The sequence below is a fragment of the Silurus meridionalis genome, chromosome 22 (assembly GCF_014805685.1).
Source record: "Silurus meridionalis isolate SWU-2019-XX chromosome 22, ASM1480568v1, whole genome shotgun sequence".
In the NCBI taxonomy this organism is placed as follows: Eukaryota; Metazoa; Chordata; class Actinopteri; order Siluriformes; family Siluridae; genus Silurus; species Silurus meridionalis.
The window spans coordinates 11,138,840-11,158,350 of record NC_060905.1 but is presented as its reverse complement, the minus strand read 5'-3'; the positions used below and the strand labels follow the sequence as shown (position 1 = coordinate 11,158,350).

The 19,511-nt window shown below is 37.1% G+C and overlaps 1 protein-coding gene across 1 annotated transcript in view; it reads left to right on the top strand.

Annotated features, from left to right (window-relative positions):
• The first annotated feature begins 2,364 nt into the window (after positions 1 to 2,364).
• The window catches only part of sdc3 (syndecan 3), a 29,973-nt gene continuing 12,826 nt past the window's right edge, over positions 2,365 to 19,511 (top strand). The window contains exon 1 of the mRNA XM_046834868.1: positions 2,365 to 2,726. Coding sequence (XP_046690824.1) covers positions 2,673 to 2,726 — 54 coding nt within the window. The 5' untranslated portion in view covers positions 2,365 to 2,672. The remainder of the gene's footprint in view (positions 2,727 to 19,511) is intronic.

Sequence of the window (19,511 nt, the reverse complement as noted above, 5' to 3'; positions counted from 1 at the left end):
CAACACCACAAAGTACAGAAAAAAGCTTTATGCAGCTAAAGACAGTTTAATAAAAATTGGAAGATTAACATAATGAAGATTTTAAAGAAGGAATAGAATAAGAAATTCATTACATAATGGACTGTAAAACCCGACCAGCTGGAAAGCTTGTTTATGTGACTTCCACAGGACACTAAGAAGACATGCCAAGCCACTGAATCCCACGAGACACATTGTGTCACATGCATCCTGGGAAAGTTTTTTTTTTTTTTTTCCTGCTCAGTTCTTTCAGCAACTACTTAAAATAAATGTTACAATGCAACCATTCCAAGTCCATGATTTCTATCACCAACTGTGAAGTTTTAATGATCTAATAGCTACACTCTATACAGTAATTTTGAGGTCAAAAAAAATTTTTGAGGTCAGTAATTTTGAGGTCAAATCCAGTGTAATAGCTACACTCTACACGGTAATTTTGAGGTCAGCTTCTGTAGGAAGGTAATAAATACACACACAACCTCCTTAAAAACAAGTTAGTGACAATCCTGTTCTTCTTTAAACTGAGCTAACAGAAATGCTATGATAACTCAAATAACATGCTGACAAATCAGTTTCAGTGATGCAATCATGTTAACATAGGCCACAAACTAAAGTAATTTTACCTTGTGGAATCAACGGCATGAAGAATTGTGGTTGTTCTGAAAGCAAAGATTGTTGTCAAGGTACTGGATGTGGTTCAATATACAAACAAATTGTGTACAAACGTATTGTGACCTTGTTCTTTGTCTACTTTAATTAAATTATTAATTAATTAGAAATTATTAGTAATGCATTTTGTAACTACAAGAATTTTCGGTATGCTTTTAATTCCAGCTTGACAATCACTGAGCTGCACTGAGAAACCTTTCTTCTTTCTTTGAGCTTTCACAAATAAGATCCATTAGATTGTTGCTGCACCAGGAGGCCTTTATATTTTGCTTAACAAATAATGCGTTAAAGGAAAGCTGTATTTTAAGAGTAAAGACTCCATAATTATTGAAACAGGTTTTTAGTAAAAAGTTTAATAAACAAGATAATTAAGCATGGAATATAATTTAATGTCATTTGTGATTTCCAAAAAAAATTTTAGTATTTTATTAATTTTTCTTTTAGACATTTTGTAATTAAGCATGGTGATAATGGGGACTTGGGTAAGGTGTCACATTCCTTCCTGTAAAACATTCTGATGAATTAAATACAAAAATGTATTACAAGAATCTTTGTGTCATTTGAGTTAAAAAAAAATAAATGGCAGAAATATGTCTATAGATTTAAGCCTCAGCATAATAATTATAATATCCCTATTCAAAATAATAATCATATTTATAATAATCATGTAATTATAGCTTAAATTTACGGATTTATAATGCAAGCATAGTGAATTTGTTTTGTTTCAACATCAACTCAACTATCTTTGTGCTTCACTGCTAATACCACTGTGTAGCTAATTGCCAATTCTGAACCGTGAAAGTGTGTATAATGACACTATCCATTTAACCAATCCAGCTCATTCCTTCCACTTTTAAGATGTAGACTATAAAAGCCAAATAAATCTACTTCATAGTTACAATTTAATTTTCTATTCAAAATAATGCACTTTAGCTTTGATTGCCAATTATCAAAAGTCTATTCCTTTAAATTTAACAGAACCTTTTGAAAAGCTTTTTATTTTATTAGTATTGTTTATAAAATTATATATAGACTAATAACGGAGGAAGAATGGTTCTGTTCCCAAATTGTTTGCACCCAGAATTCAGGTCTCTGTGCATTAAAACACAACTTGCAGTCCCTCATATGAGCAGTATCAGATGTAAGTTTAACGTTTGTATTACTATTGGATGTGCAGTATTTGTGTTTGTTTTTGTGGTTTTATTTTATTTCTTTATTTTTGCACTAGTGGTGTTTTGTATTTACTTTATTGAAAAATTCTAGGCATCACCTTGGGGTGTCAACAAACAGAATTCCATTGTGACAATCACAGCAAAACGTTACATGCTTCAAATGTGAGATCCACAGAACCTGAGAGATGAAATATTAATCTTGTCATTTATACTTAGGATCCCAGTCTGTCAGAACAATCGTTTCTCGTGTCGAATTGACACTGAGACACTCTCTCTCTCTCTCTCTCTCTCTCTCTCTCTCTCTCTCTCTCTCACACACACACACACACACACACACACACACACAGCGCGCAGCTCCTGTGGTGATGGCGGGCGTGACGAGCGGAGAATCCCGGTCTCCCCCCCTCCCCAGCGGGGATGGAGGGACGGATGCTCGAGCGGGCTGCAGGTGGCGCTCTTATCCTCATTAGGAGAACCCATCCGGTCCGGCACACATCCTTCTGTGACAGTGTAAGAGAGAGAGAGAGAGAGAGAGAGAGGTTGGATCTTGCTAATTGTGAGTCCAAAAGGACCCGAGCACCAAAAGTCAGTAGAAGACAGGCCGTGCGCTGCTGCTTGTCTCGCGGTCTTGGTGTGCATTTAGAGGGGATTAGTTTCCACTAGATCCCGGGCCGGACGGATGTTCCGGCGACCGCCTGCACAAAACTCGGGAAACTGACGAGAAGATTTTAGGGAATTTTCCCCAGTTTTTTTCGGGAGACGAAGTGGGGGCGGGCAGGCGATCCTGTGAGCTGCGTTGCTGCTGCTACTGCCATGAAGCTGCCTGGCTGGATGGCTGTGGCGCTGCTGCTTGCGCACTCGGTGTCGGTAAGGCCAGCAGTCGCGCTCTATTGTTATCCGCAGACAAACGTGGCCGCGCGAGACCTCGGTTTCGGCACCTGTGTGCGCGCGTGTGCGTGTGTGTGAGGGCACTTAATAACAGATTTTATAACAGTATAGTGTGCACATAGGTTTGGCATCATGAATTAAATAGGTTTTTTTGCAGAACGTGCCTGATGCTCAGATAAATGCTGGTGCTCGGTAAATCCCGGAGGCGCGCCGCGTGTCACGGTTGAGCGCGTTACAGCGCGTCGTGCGCTCGTGAGCACGATGGAGACGTCACCTGCGGGGTTCCGTGACCGGTTCTTATCCACCAGCATTATTGATCAGCGTGTGGCTTTCTAAGTGTCCTGGTGGGCATTGTAGGTCAGGGACACACAGCTAGCCCTGCGCCCCCTCCCTCAGTCTGGGCTGTGTGTTGATGCGTAGTAGCTTTTCTGTGTGTGTGTGTGTGTGTGTGTGTGTGTGTGTGAGAGAGAGAGAGATAGCGCGTGGTGGGATAGGCCATAATTAACACACCTCGTCTAATTACGCAAGTTTGGCCTTCGTCTGAATGCTCGAATAGATGGGGGTCGTGGCGCGGTTGTGGGATGGGGTGTAATAGCCCAGGGCAGGGTGGGGTAGGCGCAATAGACAGGCGGTGAGGTGCAGCGGAACGGCTGCAGGCTTGCGCGAGGGAGGATGACGTCATTGGGACTCGCGGGAGCTCGGATGAACTGACCGTATAGGCTCCATCCGGAACCGCACACCACCGCACTTAATGCTACGTCTGAACACCAGGAGACTTCACATGTGTTTTTGAAATACACAGTTACCTGTGGAACCTTCTGTTTAGTTTAGTAGTGTGTGTGTGTGTGTGTGTGGTTTCTAGATGCAGCCACTGATGTTTGAGAGGGGCAATGAAAGCACCATCCTACTGCATGCAGTGCTATTTGCATGGTATTATGTGCTTCAAATAAATATCGTCATTTACTAACAATACTGTAGGACATAAGATGCTCCTTTTTTCCCCCCATATCAATTAAACATTACATTTTATATGGGTACTAAAAGAAATCTACACTTTTTTTCACCAAACCAGACAGCCATTCATTCATAAATCAAACAAATACGAATAGAATTGGATTTGTAAAATTTCGTACAAAACAATTTGGAATAAATGTATGGATGTTACTCTTAACCTTGGAACCTCAATTCAGGTTGTGTGGTTAGTGCTGAATAGTGCTGAGATATGGAAGGCTTTGTTAATATATCGATAAAATCAAAGTTTCAAAGAATCTTATTAGGTTTATGCATGCATTTTTAAATGTGATTGTGTTTGTCTTTACAATGCATGAAAATGATTTTGTACTAAAATCAGCAAGGAATTATGTAAATCATGATGCTTTAGGCTTTGAGAATGAAAAAATATATATCAGCACGCACAAAGAATTGGTTTTTATCATTTTATAAAATTGATGTCTCTGTCTCTAAACCTTGTTCCAAGTAAAAAAAAAAACATTTGCTGTTGAGGCCTCTTGAAGGAAGTTTGTGGTGTAATATCCTATTCTGTCCTGTCCAGAGTTTAATTTAGAGCTTGAAATGTTGCTAAGCAGACCTATCCCTCTTCCTATTTGTCTTTGCCGTCTGTGCTTGTGTGCGTGTGTGTAGTTGCGTGCCTAAATTCATGTTGTCAATACTGAATCAGTGTTTTGTGCTGCAGATGACAAAGGCAACCATAGAGGGACAGAAGGAGGAGAGAGAAAATGAGAGAAAGGAATGTGTGAAGCAGGGAATTTCACAGGGATTTTTTTTTCCCCCCTTCTTTTTCTCAGTCCACACAGACTCAGCCATTGGAAACCAGAATAAGAGGCATGCTGCATGATATCAGCATCTTTATAGTCATTTCATAACTGTGCATGTTATAGAAAAATAAGTGGGATTGGCTGAGGTAATATCAGTGAGGATAAGCAGAAAAGCTTGAGAAATATGACACACAGGTAAAATTAAAGGCTACAATATAATATTAATGCGTAGTTGCGAGAAAGATTCTGAGAAAGTGTGTTTAGGTGTGCCTTCTCATGTGCAGGAAATGACAGCATGCTCTCTGCACGGAATTGTGGTTCGGATAGGTCTAATTCAGAATACAAATGCATAAAGTGGATCAAATCTCACTTGGATGATTTTTTTTGCGATTTGGTAATTGCTTTACCAACTTCATTAAGACAGCGATGCATAGTGCTTGCTTGGCTGCCAGGCTGGGAATCTCTAGGCATCCCACGATTTGATTACATTTTTATGCAAGGTGCCATGATGAGATTATGAAGTGATTCTTAATGTGTCTTGGTGCATCTTGATCTTATATTTCTCAAGCATGCATTAGGATTTCTTCCATTATGACCACATGCTGCTTTTAATACTTATCATTTTCATCCATCACGAAAAATACGCTGGGCTTTATGTATTCTGTACTGTTTTATATCCCAGTAAAAAGTGCAATACATAAGAATGTAAAGGCATGAAGATGTCTTTTTAAATTGCTGCACTATTTTTCCAAACCATATCCTGAAAAATCTAAGACTCAATTTTATACTACTAATCCCTGTTTTGAGTGTATATATATATATATATATATATATATATATATATATATATATATATGCTCCATTTGTCCTAAAGTAGGATGTCAATTGCTATATTTATTTAGAAAAGAGCCAATTTAGAGCTATTATGGCAGGTAGCTCAGCGATGTCACAACCATGGAAATCTTTACCCTGACTCACCTCTCTCTGACCTCCACCCACTGCTTTGCACTCTTCTGCTAAGGCAGGCCCCCAAGGTGATGGATGCTAGCAGGTGAAATCTAGGTCACAACATCAAGACTCAAAGGCTTAATCTTTACAATTACAGGACCTTTGATTTAGGTCTCTGTAATTATTAAAAATGGCTTTTGGGTTACACAGCTGATTATAATTGAGCTATTACAATGTTCACTTGTTTTCAGACGTATATCAATTGCACCTTGTTTTTAATACAGTGAAAACAGGAATTATACATTTACATTTGTTTATTTGGCACGATAAATTTGCGAATCCAAGTGATTTATGAGTGATGTAGAACCTGGTCCAAATATAATCCAATTATCGAGAAACTATAAAGAGGGAAAGAGATTAGGGGATTCAGAGAGAGGAGGAGTAAGAGAGAAACAGAGAGAGAAAGAGAGAAAGCGAGAGAGACAGTTAGGGTGGATGGAGAAGAGCAGTGCTGCTTGCTCTTTCCCAGGAGACTCGGCTCTCTACCTGCTCACTAGTCACCATGACAACCACTGAGCACAGTACAGTCACAGCTTTACACAATCTCTCTCTCTCTCTCTCCCGCTCCCTCTCCCTCTCCAGTCTTTCTCTGTAAATCTGTGTTTCTTCCCATCTCCCTCTCTCTCTCCCTATCTCGTTCTCTCTTGCCTGCTTTTGCTCGTTAAGTCGGATGATGCCCCATTCTGATTGGGGGAGGGGAAATCCTCCCCATCTGTACCTGACAGACACACACGAGAGGAGGGTGGTTGGAGGAGAGGCGGATGTAAATGATAGTCTGCATGTGTGGGTGTATGTGTGCTTAAACATCTCTGGGAGTCTCCATAGATAACACTTTTGCTGCCCTGTTTCAAATGTGGTTGTGAAAATGCTAGTCCGCAATGATGCGTTTCTGAAAAAACACAGTGTGATAGAGTGGTTGTTCTCTCCCAAATGCCCATGTGGCCTGAATTTTGGTGCATTTGCATGTGTGCTAAAATAAGACTCTAAATTAGAGGGCAGAGGTGGGAGTGACTCCAAAGCCGCAATGAATTTTAAAACGTTACACCAATATGCTGGTCAAACATGAATACATCTAGCATAGTAGTACGCCACTCATTGCACAGATAAAGTAGGGGAGACTCTGTGTGTGTGTGTGTGTGTGTGTGTGTGTGTGTGTGTGTGTGTGTGTGTGTGTGTGTGTGATGTGTAAATGTAAAACTTACAATGTGAATGCATGTCTGTTTGTTCTGCAGATATTCTCAGAGGGGCGGAGCCAGCAATGCATTTCCGTGGAGATAGAGGACTGGCTTGTATAATTGGTTTAACAAGGGGTCAGGGGCGTGGCTGTGTACTCTGGGGAGTATTGTGGTATAGTTAACTTTCCGGTGGCAGGGTGTGGCACAGTGAGCATTTGGGAACTGTTTCAGACAACACAGAATCCCAGAGGGAGAGATGCAATAATCCTGAGGCAACACAGGAAAAATCTGGTCCAATGATTCAAATATACAGATGTACATTTAAAATACAAGGGCTGTAAACAAGCAATATAATGTTAGTAACCATGTGTTCAATACTATACATAGTATAGGTTACTGGTTAGCTCTTTAAAATAATCTGAGAAAGCTTATCGAAGAGAATATAAAAATATACGATCTGCTCAATAAATAAAAAAGAAATGCTATAGAGAATGAAAAATTACAATTCTATTTGTGTAGCAATTTTAACAACAGATATGCTACAATTACATGTTTCAATAATTCATCATTAATCCAACTGATACCTCAATGATAATAACACAAAGTTACTTTGTATACAATTAAACTGGAATACAGTTCACCAATTAAAGCCAGTATCAATTCCTGAGTATTTGTTGATTGAATAAACACGATACATAATTTAACAATCCTTTAGACAAAATAACTGTCATGAATGCAGTTAATTTCAGTGTCAGAATGTGTATAGCACATGCTTCTCTGAAGAAACCAAGGTCATGTTATTTCTTATCAAAGCTACAAAAATATTACCAGCAATGTTACTGGGTATAAATGGGCTAGCAGAGCTAAGCCCTTTAAAAGGACGTAAACTAAAAAAAAAACCCATCAGTTTAGAAGTATTCACATCCACATCAGACTATTTGATGTTAATAATCTTTGTGGAACCAACCAAATGCAGCAGCACAAGAATCAATACAGAGAATAGTGTGAAGAAGCAAGACTTGGGTTTATTTTTTTCGAAACCAGACTGGCTCGATAGTAGCATTGCAGTCTATCTATCCCCAAAAATGTGCCTGGAGAAGAAATGAAAATACTATTTAGACTAAACACACAATGTCTTATCAGAGGAAAAAGACAGACAAAAGAACCAGTGGTTTTGTGATTTTTGGAGTTGATAATTATTTGGAGGAAAAATGGCCTCAGCCCATTAAAAACACTTCAAATATATTACATATCATAAAATGCAATTGTTTTTTTGTTTATAAATGTGTGTAAGAGTGTGATTGCTCCACCTCATTCTTTTCATACCATTGATGATATCTTGTGGTATAATGCATGAATCAGCTCTAATAATTTTATTGTCAGGCTATTGATATTAGATTTTTGAACTCCTGGGGTCTGTTATTACAACCCTCCTCCATTGATTATAAGTTGGTTGTGGGGGCATGAAAGGTATCTAAGTATATTTTGAGGCAACCATTCTCTCCACTTTGCTGTTTGAGAACAATTATTCTACATTTTGCTGACACCGACAACCTTGCTTATATGCTGAGTTAACAATATCTACATGTTATACTCTGTCAGGACAAGCTTCTGGTTATTATGGTGACATTTACACCAAGAACCGTTCCAGGCATAAATTATCCAGATGATATAAAATGTGTAAACAGGTGTTCATCTGACTGGGGGGAACTAAACGGTTCATTCAGAATATACAAGCAGATGTATGGAAATCTGCTGCTAAACACTCTCACAAATCCATGGCTAGACCTTCAATAAGCAAACCAAAGGTGACAGTGGAAAGGAGAAAACTCCCTTGAGATAGTCTAAGGAAAAAAAAATCTTGATTCAGGAGCCAAAAAAGAATGTTGAGCCCATCTATCTCTGTGTGATGGATTAGAATATGAAAGAATAGGAATAATAATTTTGTAGGTAAATCGGTGTGTGTGTGTGTGTGTGTGTGTGTGTAAAAGGGATGCAAGAATAACTCTTGGATGCTCTGATCCTTTTCTTTATTTCTCTTTTTTTGAAATCTAAGAAGATCATGGTCACAGGGAGGGGTCTTTAAGTCCTGTAATCTTCATTCTAAGAACAAAATGGTGACAGCTGCTAATGTTTGAACTCGGCTGTCTCAAAAAGGTGTGACATAAAGTAAATATTCACAAAGACATCTTTCATTTTTCTGGTCTAGTATCACACTCTGTTCACACAAGTTCAAGTAATTGTTGTACATTGAACCCGGCCTTGTTGCTTGGCGAGTAGCTGTATTTTTCTGGGGTTTGGTTTAAGACAGTTGCTTCTGGATAAATTCTCCCAAATGATTAGTTCCCTCTTATATGATAGTGAGATTGCTTAACCCAGGCCATTGGAAGTATTTTAATTTCACTTCCTTTAAAAGAGTGATCTTTTAGCAATGGGTCCAGGCTATTGGTTATTCTTAGTTGCAATGAAACATTTATTTTTTGTCAACCACATATACCAGTTTAGGCAGGAGTAAAGCCTGTATTTGCCTGCTTGATTGTATGGTTAACCAACAACTCCACTGTCTGGTAGTGGGTCTTAGACCACATAGCTTTTTGTAAGACCCACAAACAAGCGATAAAACAAAATGTGCTTTCCTCTCAAAATGCAAAGGGGCACACAAGCCAGACGTTCCACAGCACTGAACTGTTTTTCAATGAAAGTCGTTTCTGCTTTGTCAGACTTCAGGATTTCACATCAGCTTCTTAGCATTTGCAATTTTTTTCTGTCACTTCCCCCCTCTTTCTGTCTAAATGCAGATTTTAACTTCAGCTGCAACTTTATCATGCAGAGGGTTTTCTGTGAAAACTCAAAGCTTTATTTTTTTTCAAAAGCATGAAAGATGGGAAAGCCATGTGCACATTTGCAGAATGATTTGGCATCTTTGCAAATGAACATTAACCCTGTCTAGCACATCCTGGCAAAGCGCTCTGTAATGCAAAAGGTCAAATCAGCGGTCTCTAAAACTAAATCTTTGTTTTGACTTGGACTGCTCTGTGCACTGCTTTGCTAATAATGAATTTCATCAAGTATATTGTGCTACTAATTGTTTGATGGGTATATTTTCTACCCACTTTGTTTTCCCATAAATGTATCAAAGTAGCCTCTAAATGTTGGTTGGGGAAAACCATTCTTGGGTAGGCGTATTATCCACAAACCAAAATGAATATGGCACCTTATTAGCCACAGGTCATGCAGGTCAGTCTTTTTGTAGTATTTAAATCTAATATGAACTAGTTTCTGATCTGTAGAAACACTAGTGGATGAATCATGCAGCCTACGAGATTCTAGTATGCGACATTTTGCCTCACATGGGGACAAGCTTTATTGAAAGCTCTTGCAGCATTATATTTAACCCTTTAATGTCTTGTTATTATTATTAAACAGGAATAAACATTTTATTCAGTATTTACAGTGAAAAAAAAATATGAAAGGGTTCTACTCACAACAATAAGGAATGTAAGTCTGGACCTGTTAAAGAGCCTTGGGAGTTTTCTTTAATAATCTGTGCTAGATTCCACTGGGTTCTCCTATTTCCTCCCACCTCCTATAAATGTGTGTGTGTGTGTGTGTGTGTGTGTGTGTGTGTGTGTGTGTGTGTGTGTGTGTGTGTGTGTGTAAAGGAGTGTAAGGTGTCTATCACTGATTGTCATATAAAAGCTACCTATATTCTATTTTAATTAGGAAAATATTATTTTACTGGAACACCATGAATAGAGAGGCGTATTTAAATATATAAATGGATATGTAAATATATGACATATTTATGCTGTGTCAATTCTGTTTAAACTGCGTATCACATTTGACTGATTTACATGAAAACAAGCAGGAAGAAAAATTTGAAATGCGTCAATGAGTGTGGAGACTGACTGGCTATTTTCACAGCACAACAAATGTTCATTTGAATTATGACTCATCCGATTTGACAGTACATGTATTTCAAAAGTGACAAACAGCATTAGAGGCATGGCAACATTTTTACTTTTTCTTCTTTGCTTATCTTAATTTTTGTCACAATCTTCGCTTTCTGGCTTCATTTCGCTATCTAGCAGCGGCTTTAAGAGCTCGTACCTCAATTTTTTGCTTGCGTAACAAAGCAAAAAATCGACCGAGTGACCGCTTGTACCTCGGAAATCTCGTACATTAATGCACTCGTAGGTCAAGGTACCACTGTATTTTCTGTTCTGTAATATATATAGATTTATAGATATTGTGTTGAGAATCGATACGGTATCACCAAACAAAATATCGTGATAACCACATGTATTGATGTTTACGTACACCCCTAATGTACATGCAGTGCATTTGTATTGCACACACACCAGCAAGCTGTTGTACCTCTTCTATGCTGTTTTGAGGAGCACACTAATTGCAGTAACTGGCTATCTTTTTGCAAACAAAACATGGAGGACTTGGTCCCTTGAAAATTACTATTAATGATGAAAATTGCATAATTTTCAAAATATGTTTTGACTTTCCAATGATATAAGTCAAATTTAAGTCAAGTCAAGTTTATTTCTATAGCACTTTTCACAACAGACATTGTCTCAAAGCAGCTTTACAGAATTTAACAGTTTAGGTGAAAGATGTGTATTTATCCCTGATGATCAGCCATGGTGACCGTGGCAAGGAAAAACTCCCTTAGATGTTATGAAGAAGAAACCTTGAGATGCAACATAACGGCATTAAACTTTGATTCAATTAATGATGCTAACAAACAAACACAAGCAGAGAAAATCAACTGAAAACCTCATTAAAAAGATATGAAATAGAGCACTGAAGGCACTCAATCAGTCTTGCAGCAGAAAATCAGTATGAGCTGAGTTTTACATGCTTGTTGTTCTGGCATTAAAGCAATTTATTGGCAGAGTCATCGAAAGTACAGGTCATGGGAAAATGCTAAAACCTGTTCAAGGTGAACACAGGAGTCAGTACAATATGTGACCAATATGTGATCAAGATATATTGAAAGCTGTATTGTTTTTTGCAAAACAAAACTAAAAAAGAAATGCAATGAAAATATTAACTCCAATCAAACTCTGCTAGCAACCATTGATTCGGGGGTGTAGGTTTGCATTCATGACTGGAAATTGCTGGACCTGTTTAGCCACTGGAGACTTATGTTATGTTTGATGTTGCAACATATAATTTTTCATCTACAATCAGTCAAAACCAACCCAAAAATGACCCCAAAGTATAGTGGCTTTGGCTTTGGGGTCTATTTTATATAATATAGCATGTCTCTTATTTGCCAGTAAGGTAGCGACACTGGCGTCATTCGTTTTAAGCATCGCTTTTTCAAGCACAGTATATCATGAATAGAGTTTGGCACTGGGAGTGCAGACCAAACCCCATACGGCTATGTTGCTTCTACACTTTACATTGAAGCTCCCCTAGAGGAATAATTTATTTCATTCTTCAATTGCATTTTGAAAATTGTGGCTCTGACGAGTTGCCGCCAGACAGTTGTTGTGTTGTTGGGTCGATTTGTTCAGAGATGCATATATTTAAATGAACACAAGGATGAGCTGAGCTAAAGTGTGCCCCAGAGAACATTACTACACACTCCGTTGAGTATGCAGTTATTTGAATGCTTGAAGTAAAAATCAAGTGAAATCTTTTTTTGTGCTGGTGAGGATCTTGGCTGCTTTGATTGCAAATCACCAGATGTATTAGGTCGGGTAATTTTATACCACATAACAGAGGCGTATAGCACAGAGGCAGACTGCATGCTTTTAATAATTTGATTATAAAACAAATGTAATTTGTTTTGTAATCGGTTTAGAGGCTACTATGTATGATCTTATGGAAATAACAAACAGGTTATTTAGGGGGGAAAAGCAAAAGATGGAGGTGTTGTAGGAAGCACTATATATATCCTTTCTTCCAGCTGCCATCAGGATTTAAAGTGCTTCCTCCCAATGTGCTACCTTGACCTCACGCTTCGAGTATGAACAATAGAATACTGTCCCTGAAACAATAATCCATATCCTGCACACAATTGAATGTTTTTATTAAATAGAAACCACACAATATTCATCACAGTGTGAAAGCTTCAGCTCTGATCTTATCTTGTTTTAGCAATGATGATCCTTGCACTATGTAATACATAAAAAAAATATATACATGATATAAATATGCATAGTGTGTAAATATGCATAGTATCTAGCATTTTTTGTGCATACATAATGCAAGCTTTTGTTTGCTACTGTCTGTATTTTTTGTTTGCCCGAATGAATGCAGATGCAGTGCTCAGTTGCTCATGTGAAATGGAATATAAATGAGTATGAATAAGCGGATACGTGTCTGTCAGCAGCAGCACCACATCTGCTGAATTTGACTCCAAACAACATTGCATTTTATTGATACATACATGGGGTACACAATTTCTGAAGGTTACATGTCCATCAGTGTCATAATCCTCAGTCATGTCAGAACTAGAATATCAGAAGCGCATATACAGCAAAAGACTGGCATACAAAACTGGGCGTGATCCGTATGATATCCATTTTCTGTAAACTAAACACAGTTTTCAATTAATGAGAAAAAATGTTGAACAAGAAAATGCATTTCTCAGTTGTGTTGATTCAGATTTCTTTGTAAGCTATAACTAAAACCGTTCACTTTTTGACTCTGCTGTTGTCATTTGTGATTAAATCCTGTGTTCTTTCTCACATTCTCAGTTTGACCAAGTGAAAAACACATGGAGCTCGAATGATAAGATGTCCTGATGGGCAAGAAACAAAAATGGGCTGCCAATTATTTTTTGACATATCGAAGGCCTTTGTCAGGATTCAGGAAATCTCAAGTGTGAACTTTGATGTGACAGGATATTACTGCACAAGATCTTGAGCTGTCACTCTGGACAAGTATCCTAGAAATAGAATTGTTAGGCTGGCCACTGATAGCCCATAATTTACATTTACATTTATTCATCTGCCATGCACAGTAATACCAAGGGACTTTAAAAATTAGGCAAAAAACAGCCCACGCATAGACCTGTTAAAGTAACACTGAAGTTACTGCAGTTCCCAAATTTATCTAATGCATCTATAATATATGTCCAGTTACCACAGATAAGAATTTATACTTTTTACCTCTATAGAGAAAGTTAAAAATCACTAATAATGGAAATCTAAGGACTGTTATTCAAGTCCCATAATCATAATCACTATATTATGTTATTGTGGAGCGCTCTGGACAGGTAAACACAAGATGCTGCAGAATGAATAAATGGAGGAGAAGATTTATATGATAGCCTGTTTCCGCCACTTTAAAAAAAGTTTGCTTAATTCCGACTTTATTTCTTGCAATTCCATTTTCCAATTCCCGCATTTCAGACTTTTTTTTTTTTGCTCACAAGAAAATGCATTTCTTAGTTGTGTTGATTCAGATTTCTTTCTAATCTATAACTAAAACGTAGAGTCACCCCCCTTCATAGTGCGAGAAAGCTTTACACATTGAAAATAAAATAGGCTACAATCAATAGAATCGCATGGAATCAAACTAAGCCTCTGATCCCTGGAGAGAACTCTAACAATCAGCTTTCGAGGGGACGGAACAAGACAGATGAAGCAGATGAGGCTTCGTTTATACACCAACAGATTCAAACTTCAGGCCCACAACATGGTTACCAGCAGATGCACCAGAAATGTTGGAGGTTTACAGTCAGAATTGCCAGAAAAATGTCAGAATTATGAAATAAAAAATTCAGAAATAATACAGAAAAAATACAGAAATTAATAATTTGGAATTAGGTAGAAACGAGCTTCGATAGGATTCAGGCCAAAGAAAATAACAAAAAGTTTTTCCAAAGTTTGGGGATCAACTAAAACATAAGGAAGACACTGTAAATTGTGTTGTTTTTTTTTTGTTTTTTTGTTTTTAAGAGTCATTTTCTTTTTTAGAAATGTATTTGTATATTTTTATTTATAATTTTTTGTTTATATATTTGTATTCGCATTTGATATAATATGGCATATAAATGCTCTAAATGGCTTTAGTTTTCACAGATTTTTTGTATGAAATTTCAGCAATAAAATGTGAATTTTTCTAAAAAGGAAAACAAATTACTTGTTAATTTTAAGAGACCCGTCTTATTTTTTCTTGTATATTTAGTATTGCTCTTTCAAAAAGAAAAACTACTTCTTATCCAATTACTTGATTAATCGCTAGAACAATTGTTAGAATACTCAATTACTAAAATAATCGATAGCTTCATCACTAATAAAAATATTACAGCTAACATGTTTGGCTGAAGTTTTTTTTTTTACAAAATTTAACTATTAGCCCAAACAGTTGCCCTTGGACTTTCGTTTCTACTGGGAAATTGAAATTCTTGTACCACACCCATATCTTTCAAATGAGCTGACAGCCAGTTGAGCCTGATCAAACATAACACTTATCAGAAAAACAATATAATTCAGACTGTTCTATGACCAGTCTGTTGCCTTTTTAGATGTACCCCAGTAAGCAGTGTTTTGAATAATATGTGTACATGCATTTATTATAACTGTGTGCAGGCGAGAGAGTGAAGATGAGGAAAGAACACAAAGGCAGACAGGTAACCGATCTCTGTTAGCCTTATTTCCTCTCATCTATTAAATCAGAATTTGCTCACTTAACATATCGTGTATGGAAAGTGATATCGATTGATCTGTGAAAACCGAGACACACACACACCCTCTCAGGCAGTCATGCCGGTAATGGAAATTACTCTGTGACTAACTCAAAGAGTGTGGGGATGAAAGATTAAAAACAGAATCACCTGCTGTAGGCAGGGCAAAGTGGAAGACAGATATGAATACAGAGAGCAAGAAAACATTTTTAAATGTAGTTACTAAAGAGCTAGGAATAGCTGAGCAAGAACTGTAGATAGACCAGGACACATAAAATACCAAGACCATGAAGTACACACACACAGAGAAGAAGAATGGAGTGTCAGGTTATTTTCTCTTGGCTATCGCGAACTCCCTACTAATCACTCACCACTATTTTCTTCTGTTATTAAAATGTGTAAAAGCGTTTTTGTCATTTGGTCAAATTTTTTTATTTTTTTTATTTTACATTTAGCTAAATGTTTATAGGAAATCCTGTGGTTTAAAAACAGGAACGACACATAAAACTGCTAGTTGTGAACGGCTATCTGTCTCAGCTGTCTTCTTGTGATTGGATCACTTGAGATGGATGTTACTTTTAAATTGTATAAAACGATGTGGGAAAAAAAATCAAGACTGAAAGGTTGAAGAGAAAGGAGGTCTCTCAAAGTCAAATGAGATTTGAGCATTTATTGTTTACTCTGTATAATAATAATAATATAAAATATCTAATCATAAACATGTCGATTATGGCAGACCTTTCATTTTGACTTTTAAAGCAAAACTGTCTTCATGCTTATTGTACCTAAATAGTGACCTTAACAATATTTTCACAGTGACCGACTTGTTTATTACATATAATGTGCTAAAGAACATTCGCTGCTAATCCACATGATCTAACAGAGCTCATGTGCAACTCATTTAGAAACAAAAATGCCTTTTATTAGACCAAACCACACAAACGGCATATGACTTGATGGCAACAGAATTGGTTTTTGATGATATGTGGGTTGCATTTCCTCAATTTAAATTGAGGCATTGTGCGTTAGCACTGGATCTTAAGAACAGACATGGATATGCAGATGTAAGTGAGTTTATAGCCACAGCAGACAATAAAAATAGCAAGACGAAAAAAGAAAACAAAAACACGCTGCTGGAGCCAGTCTGACAGCCTCTAATTTTCAGATTACTGGCAAGCAGGGAACTGTTCATTTAACAATCAGTGCATTGTCGAGATAACCTTACTAAAGGCCTAATTTATAAACACAAATACACACAAGCAAAACTGATATATATACACAGATATTTCTTGTAGTGCCGCTGTTTTTCTGTTTTTTTTTCTGTTAAACTGTAACTTCAGGTCATGGAGATCATGTGAAGTTTTAGAATTAGATCGTTCACCATTGGTCTGTCTGCTATCTAATGCATGCAGTTATATCAGTATTTTAACCTCTGGAATACACGATTGATGGGTTTAAATGGAATAACATCACTAGACTCCTCTTTAAATCCATATAAGTTTTATCTTTGGCATCTAGATCAAATTTCCACTTCAGAAATGCTGTTTGGCAGTTTTTTTTTATTTTGTTGAAACAATTGCAATATTACCTGCAATGATAATAACGAAAATATACAGAATGACATAAAGTAATGTCATGTGGCTGATTTTGTTCTTACACAGACTATAGATTCACATAATCTATCAGTGACAGTCGAGCTTCCAAGATCTGCAGTGTAATGAAAAGTGTAATGAATGGGAATGACTTCAATTATTCAGACTATCATTCTTTTTTTTCCCTTTTTATGTGCTTGTCAAAGGACAAATTAGACAAAAGGACAGATGACAGAGCAGTAAGTTTAGTGGTTTTTGTTTGTAGGAAAAGGTTACTGTTTTTTTTATATAATGTTTGGGTTAGGAGGAAACATGGAATAAACAAAGTAAAGCATAATGCTATTTATGTCATAGCAAAACACTAAGATAACAAAGACATAAACACGCTTGCCAGCATGTGTAATTTAAGCCAGGTTCAGAAAGAGTTACATCCAAGCTCATTTTGTATTATTAGGGAATACACTCCATGGCTAAGGACCTGTTATGTCTGATTGAATGAGGTAGCTTTAGCTACAGAACCTATAGTTCTTTATTGTTCTAAAATATTTCAAAATATTTAGACTGCAGTTGCAGTCTGTTTTTTTGGTAGTCCAAGACCTTCTTTAAACAGTTAAATTGTGATTTTCTTGGTTTACAAGCAAGAAGCTAACCAGCTAACTAGCTTGTTTAAAAAAAAAAAGGAAAAAAGAAAACAGATTGTATTGGTGAATTTTGACAGATTTGCCTCAAATTCAAAATCAAGAAAAAAGCCACTAAATTACTGAACTTTAGAAATAGATAGGTACATCTGGAAAGTGGCTGGCAGTCAGAGCCAGCCAAGCCTTTCTCTGCTGGCCTAAACACTATCAAAAGCAGTTCAGTGCATTTACAACCTAAATTCTAATATTTGTTCCATGAAATTTTATTAATTTATTCCCAGCAGTTTATTCTTCTCATTTCATAGTGTTTCTCTTGGCTGCACTGCTTCCAGTACGTGTATGTGGATGTTAGATTTTTTGTCCAATCAGATTTCAGCCTCTATGTGCTACCATGTCAATCTAATCTGCCCAGGGCCTTTAAAGTCTGTTCTGCTGGCCTTTTTACTATTGTCTCCTTAATAAATAGTTTGTTTCTTTTACCAATTACATTTTAAATTCACCCAAAGGCCAAGCTAGCTGGCCTAGAATAGCGTCATCATTTTTCCATTCTCTGATTGGTCGGTCAGAGGGAAACTGTTACAGCCAAGTTTGACTGGCAAAACACGTCTGTAGCGCACTGCACACAATAATATCTGTGTTAGATTTTTTTTTTATTTGCCTACGGAGGAAGAGAAATTGCTGTGGTCTCTGACATACTTAAAAATCTATTTTCAAATAAAGCTATACATCATGAGTAGAGGAGAGATCGGCCAACCCTAGCTTGTCTCAGCCCGGAAAAGGGTTTGTACGCCACTTTCAGACCAGTGAATACGAGCGGTACCACTAGGATAGGATATTTTGCTGTATGTATGTACACTATATACAATAAGTTTTAAGATACCTACCTTTCCCAGTACTGTGTGGTTCTTCTCCAAACTGTTACCACAAAGTTGGAAGCACACAAGTACATAGGATGATGGGTTTTTTATGTGGTAGCATAACATTTTCTCTTTGCTTGAACTTGGAGACCAAACCTGTTTCAATATGACAATACCCTTGTGCACAATGTAAGCTGCATGAATATATAATTTTACATGCATTGAAATGAAAAATGTAGAATGGCCTACAAAAGGGCTCTGACCTCAACCCTACTGAAGATCTTTGGGATGAATTGGAACGCTGACTGAACCCCAGGGCTCTTCACCCTTCATCAGAACCTGACTTTACTAACACCTGAATGAGCTGAATGAGCACATGCACACTCCAAATTGTAGTGAAACATGTTCCCAGGGGAGAAGAGGTTATTATAACAGCAAATGGGAAATAAAAGTGGAATGGGTTGTACAAAACGCACAAATACAAATCTTTTGGTCAGGTGTCCACTAACTATTATTTATTTAGTGTATGTCAAATTGCATGATTGTCAGTATTTATCTTCACAATTTAAAAAAAAAGGTAAAAGTATAGCAATGTTATTCCGCCATTTAGTAGTCTCTTTAGCAATAGTCTTTGTGCACAAGTTATTTTTAAAGGAATTCTTTAGTTGTAGTATGGGCAACTGGGTGTTGTTGAAAATCTTTTAGTGTTGATCATTGACTTTTGTTGACTAATGGTCTGGAAACATGCCGATCTAAAGGGCCTGACATAGAGAAGAAGTTCAAATTTATGCCCGGTTGAAAGAGGTCAGTGATAATTTTTATTACACTCTTCTTGGCAGTGAAGCTTAGCCGATTCTGGAAGGTAAGCAAGTTTCTTCCTTTAATAAGATCCAAGGTTCTCATTCAAAGTCATCCAAAATTTTGTTGCTATTACTGCAGTAATAAACATTATTTAATGACTTTGCTCTGTTGCTCCTCTGAGTCTGCCCTTCTGTTTAACACTTACTTATTTCATTACTTGCCATAAGCTCTCTGTGGATTTTTACAATTCTCAATCATCATA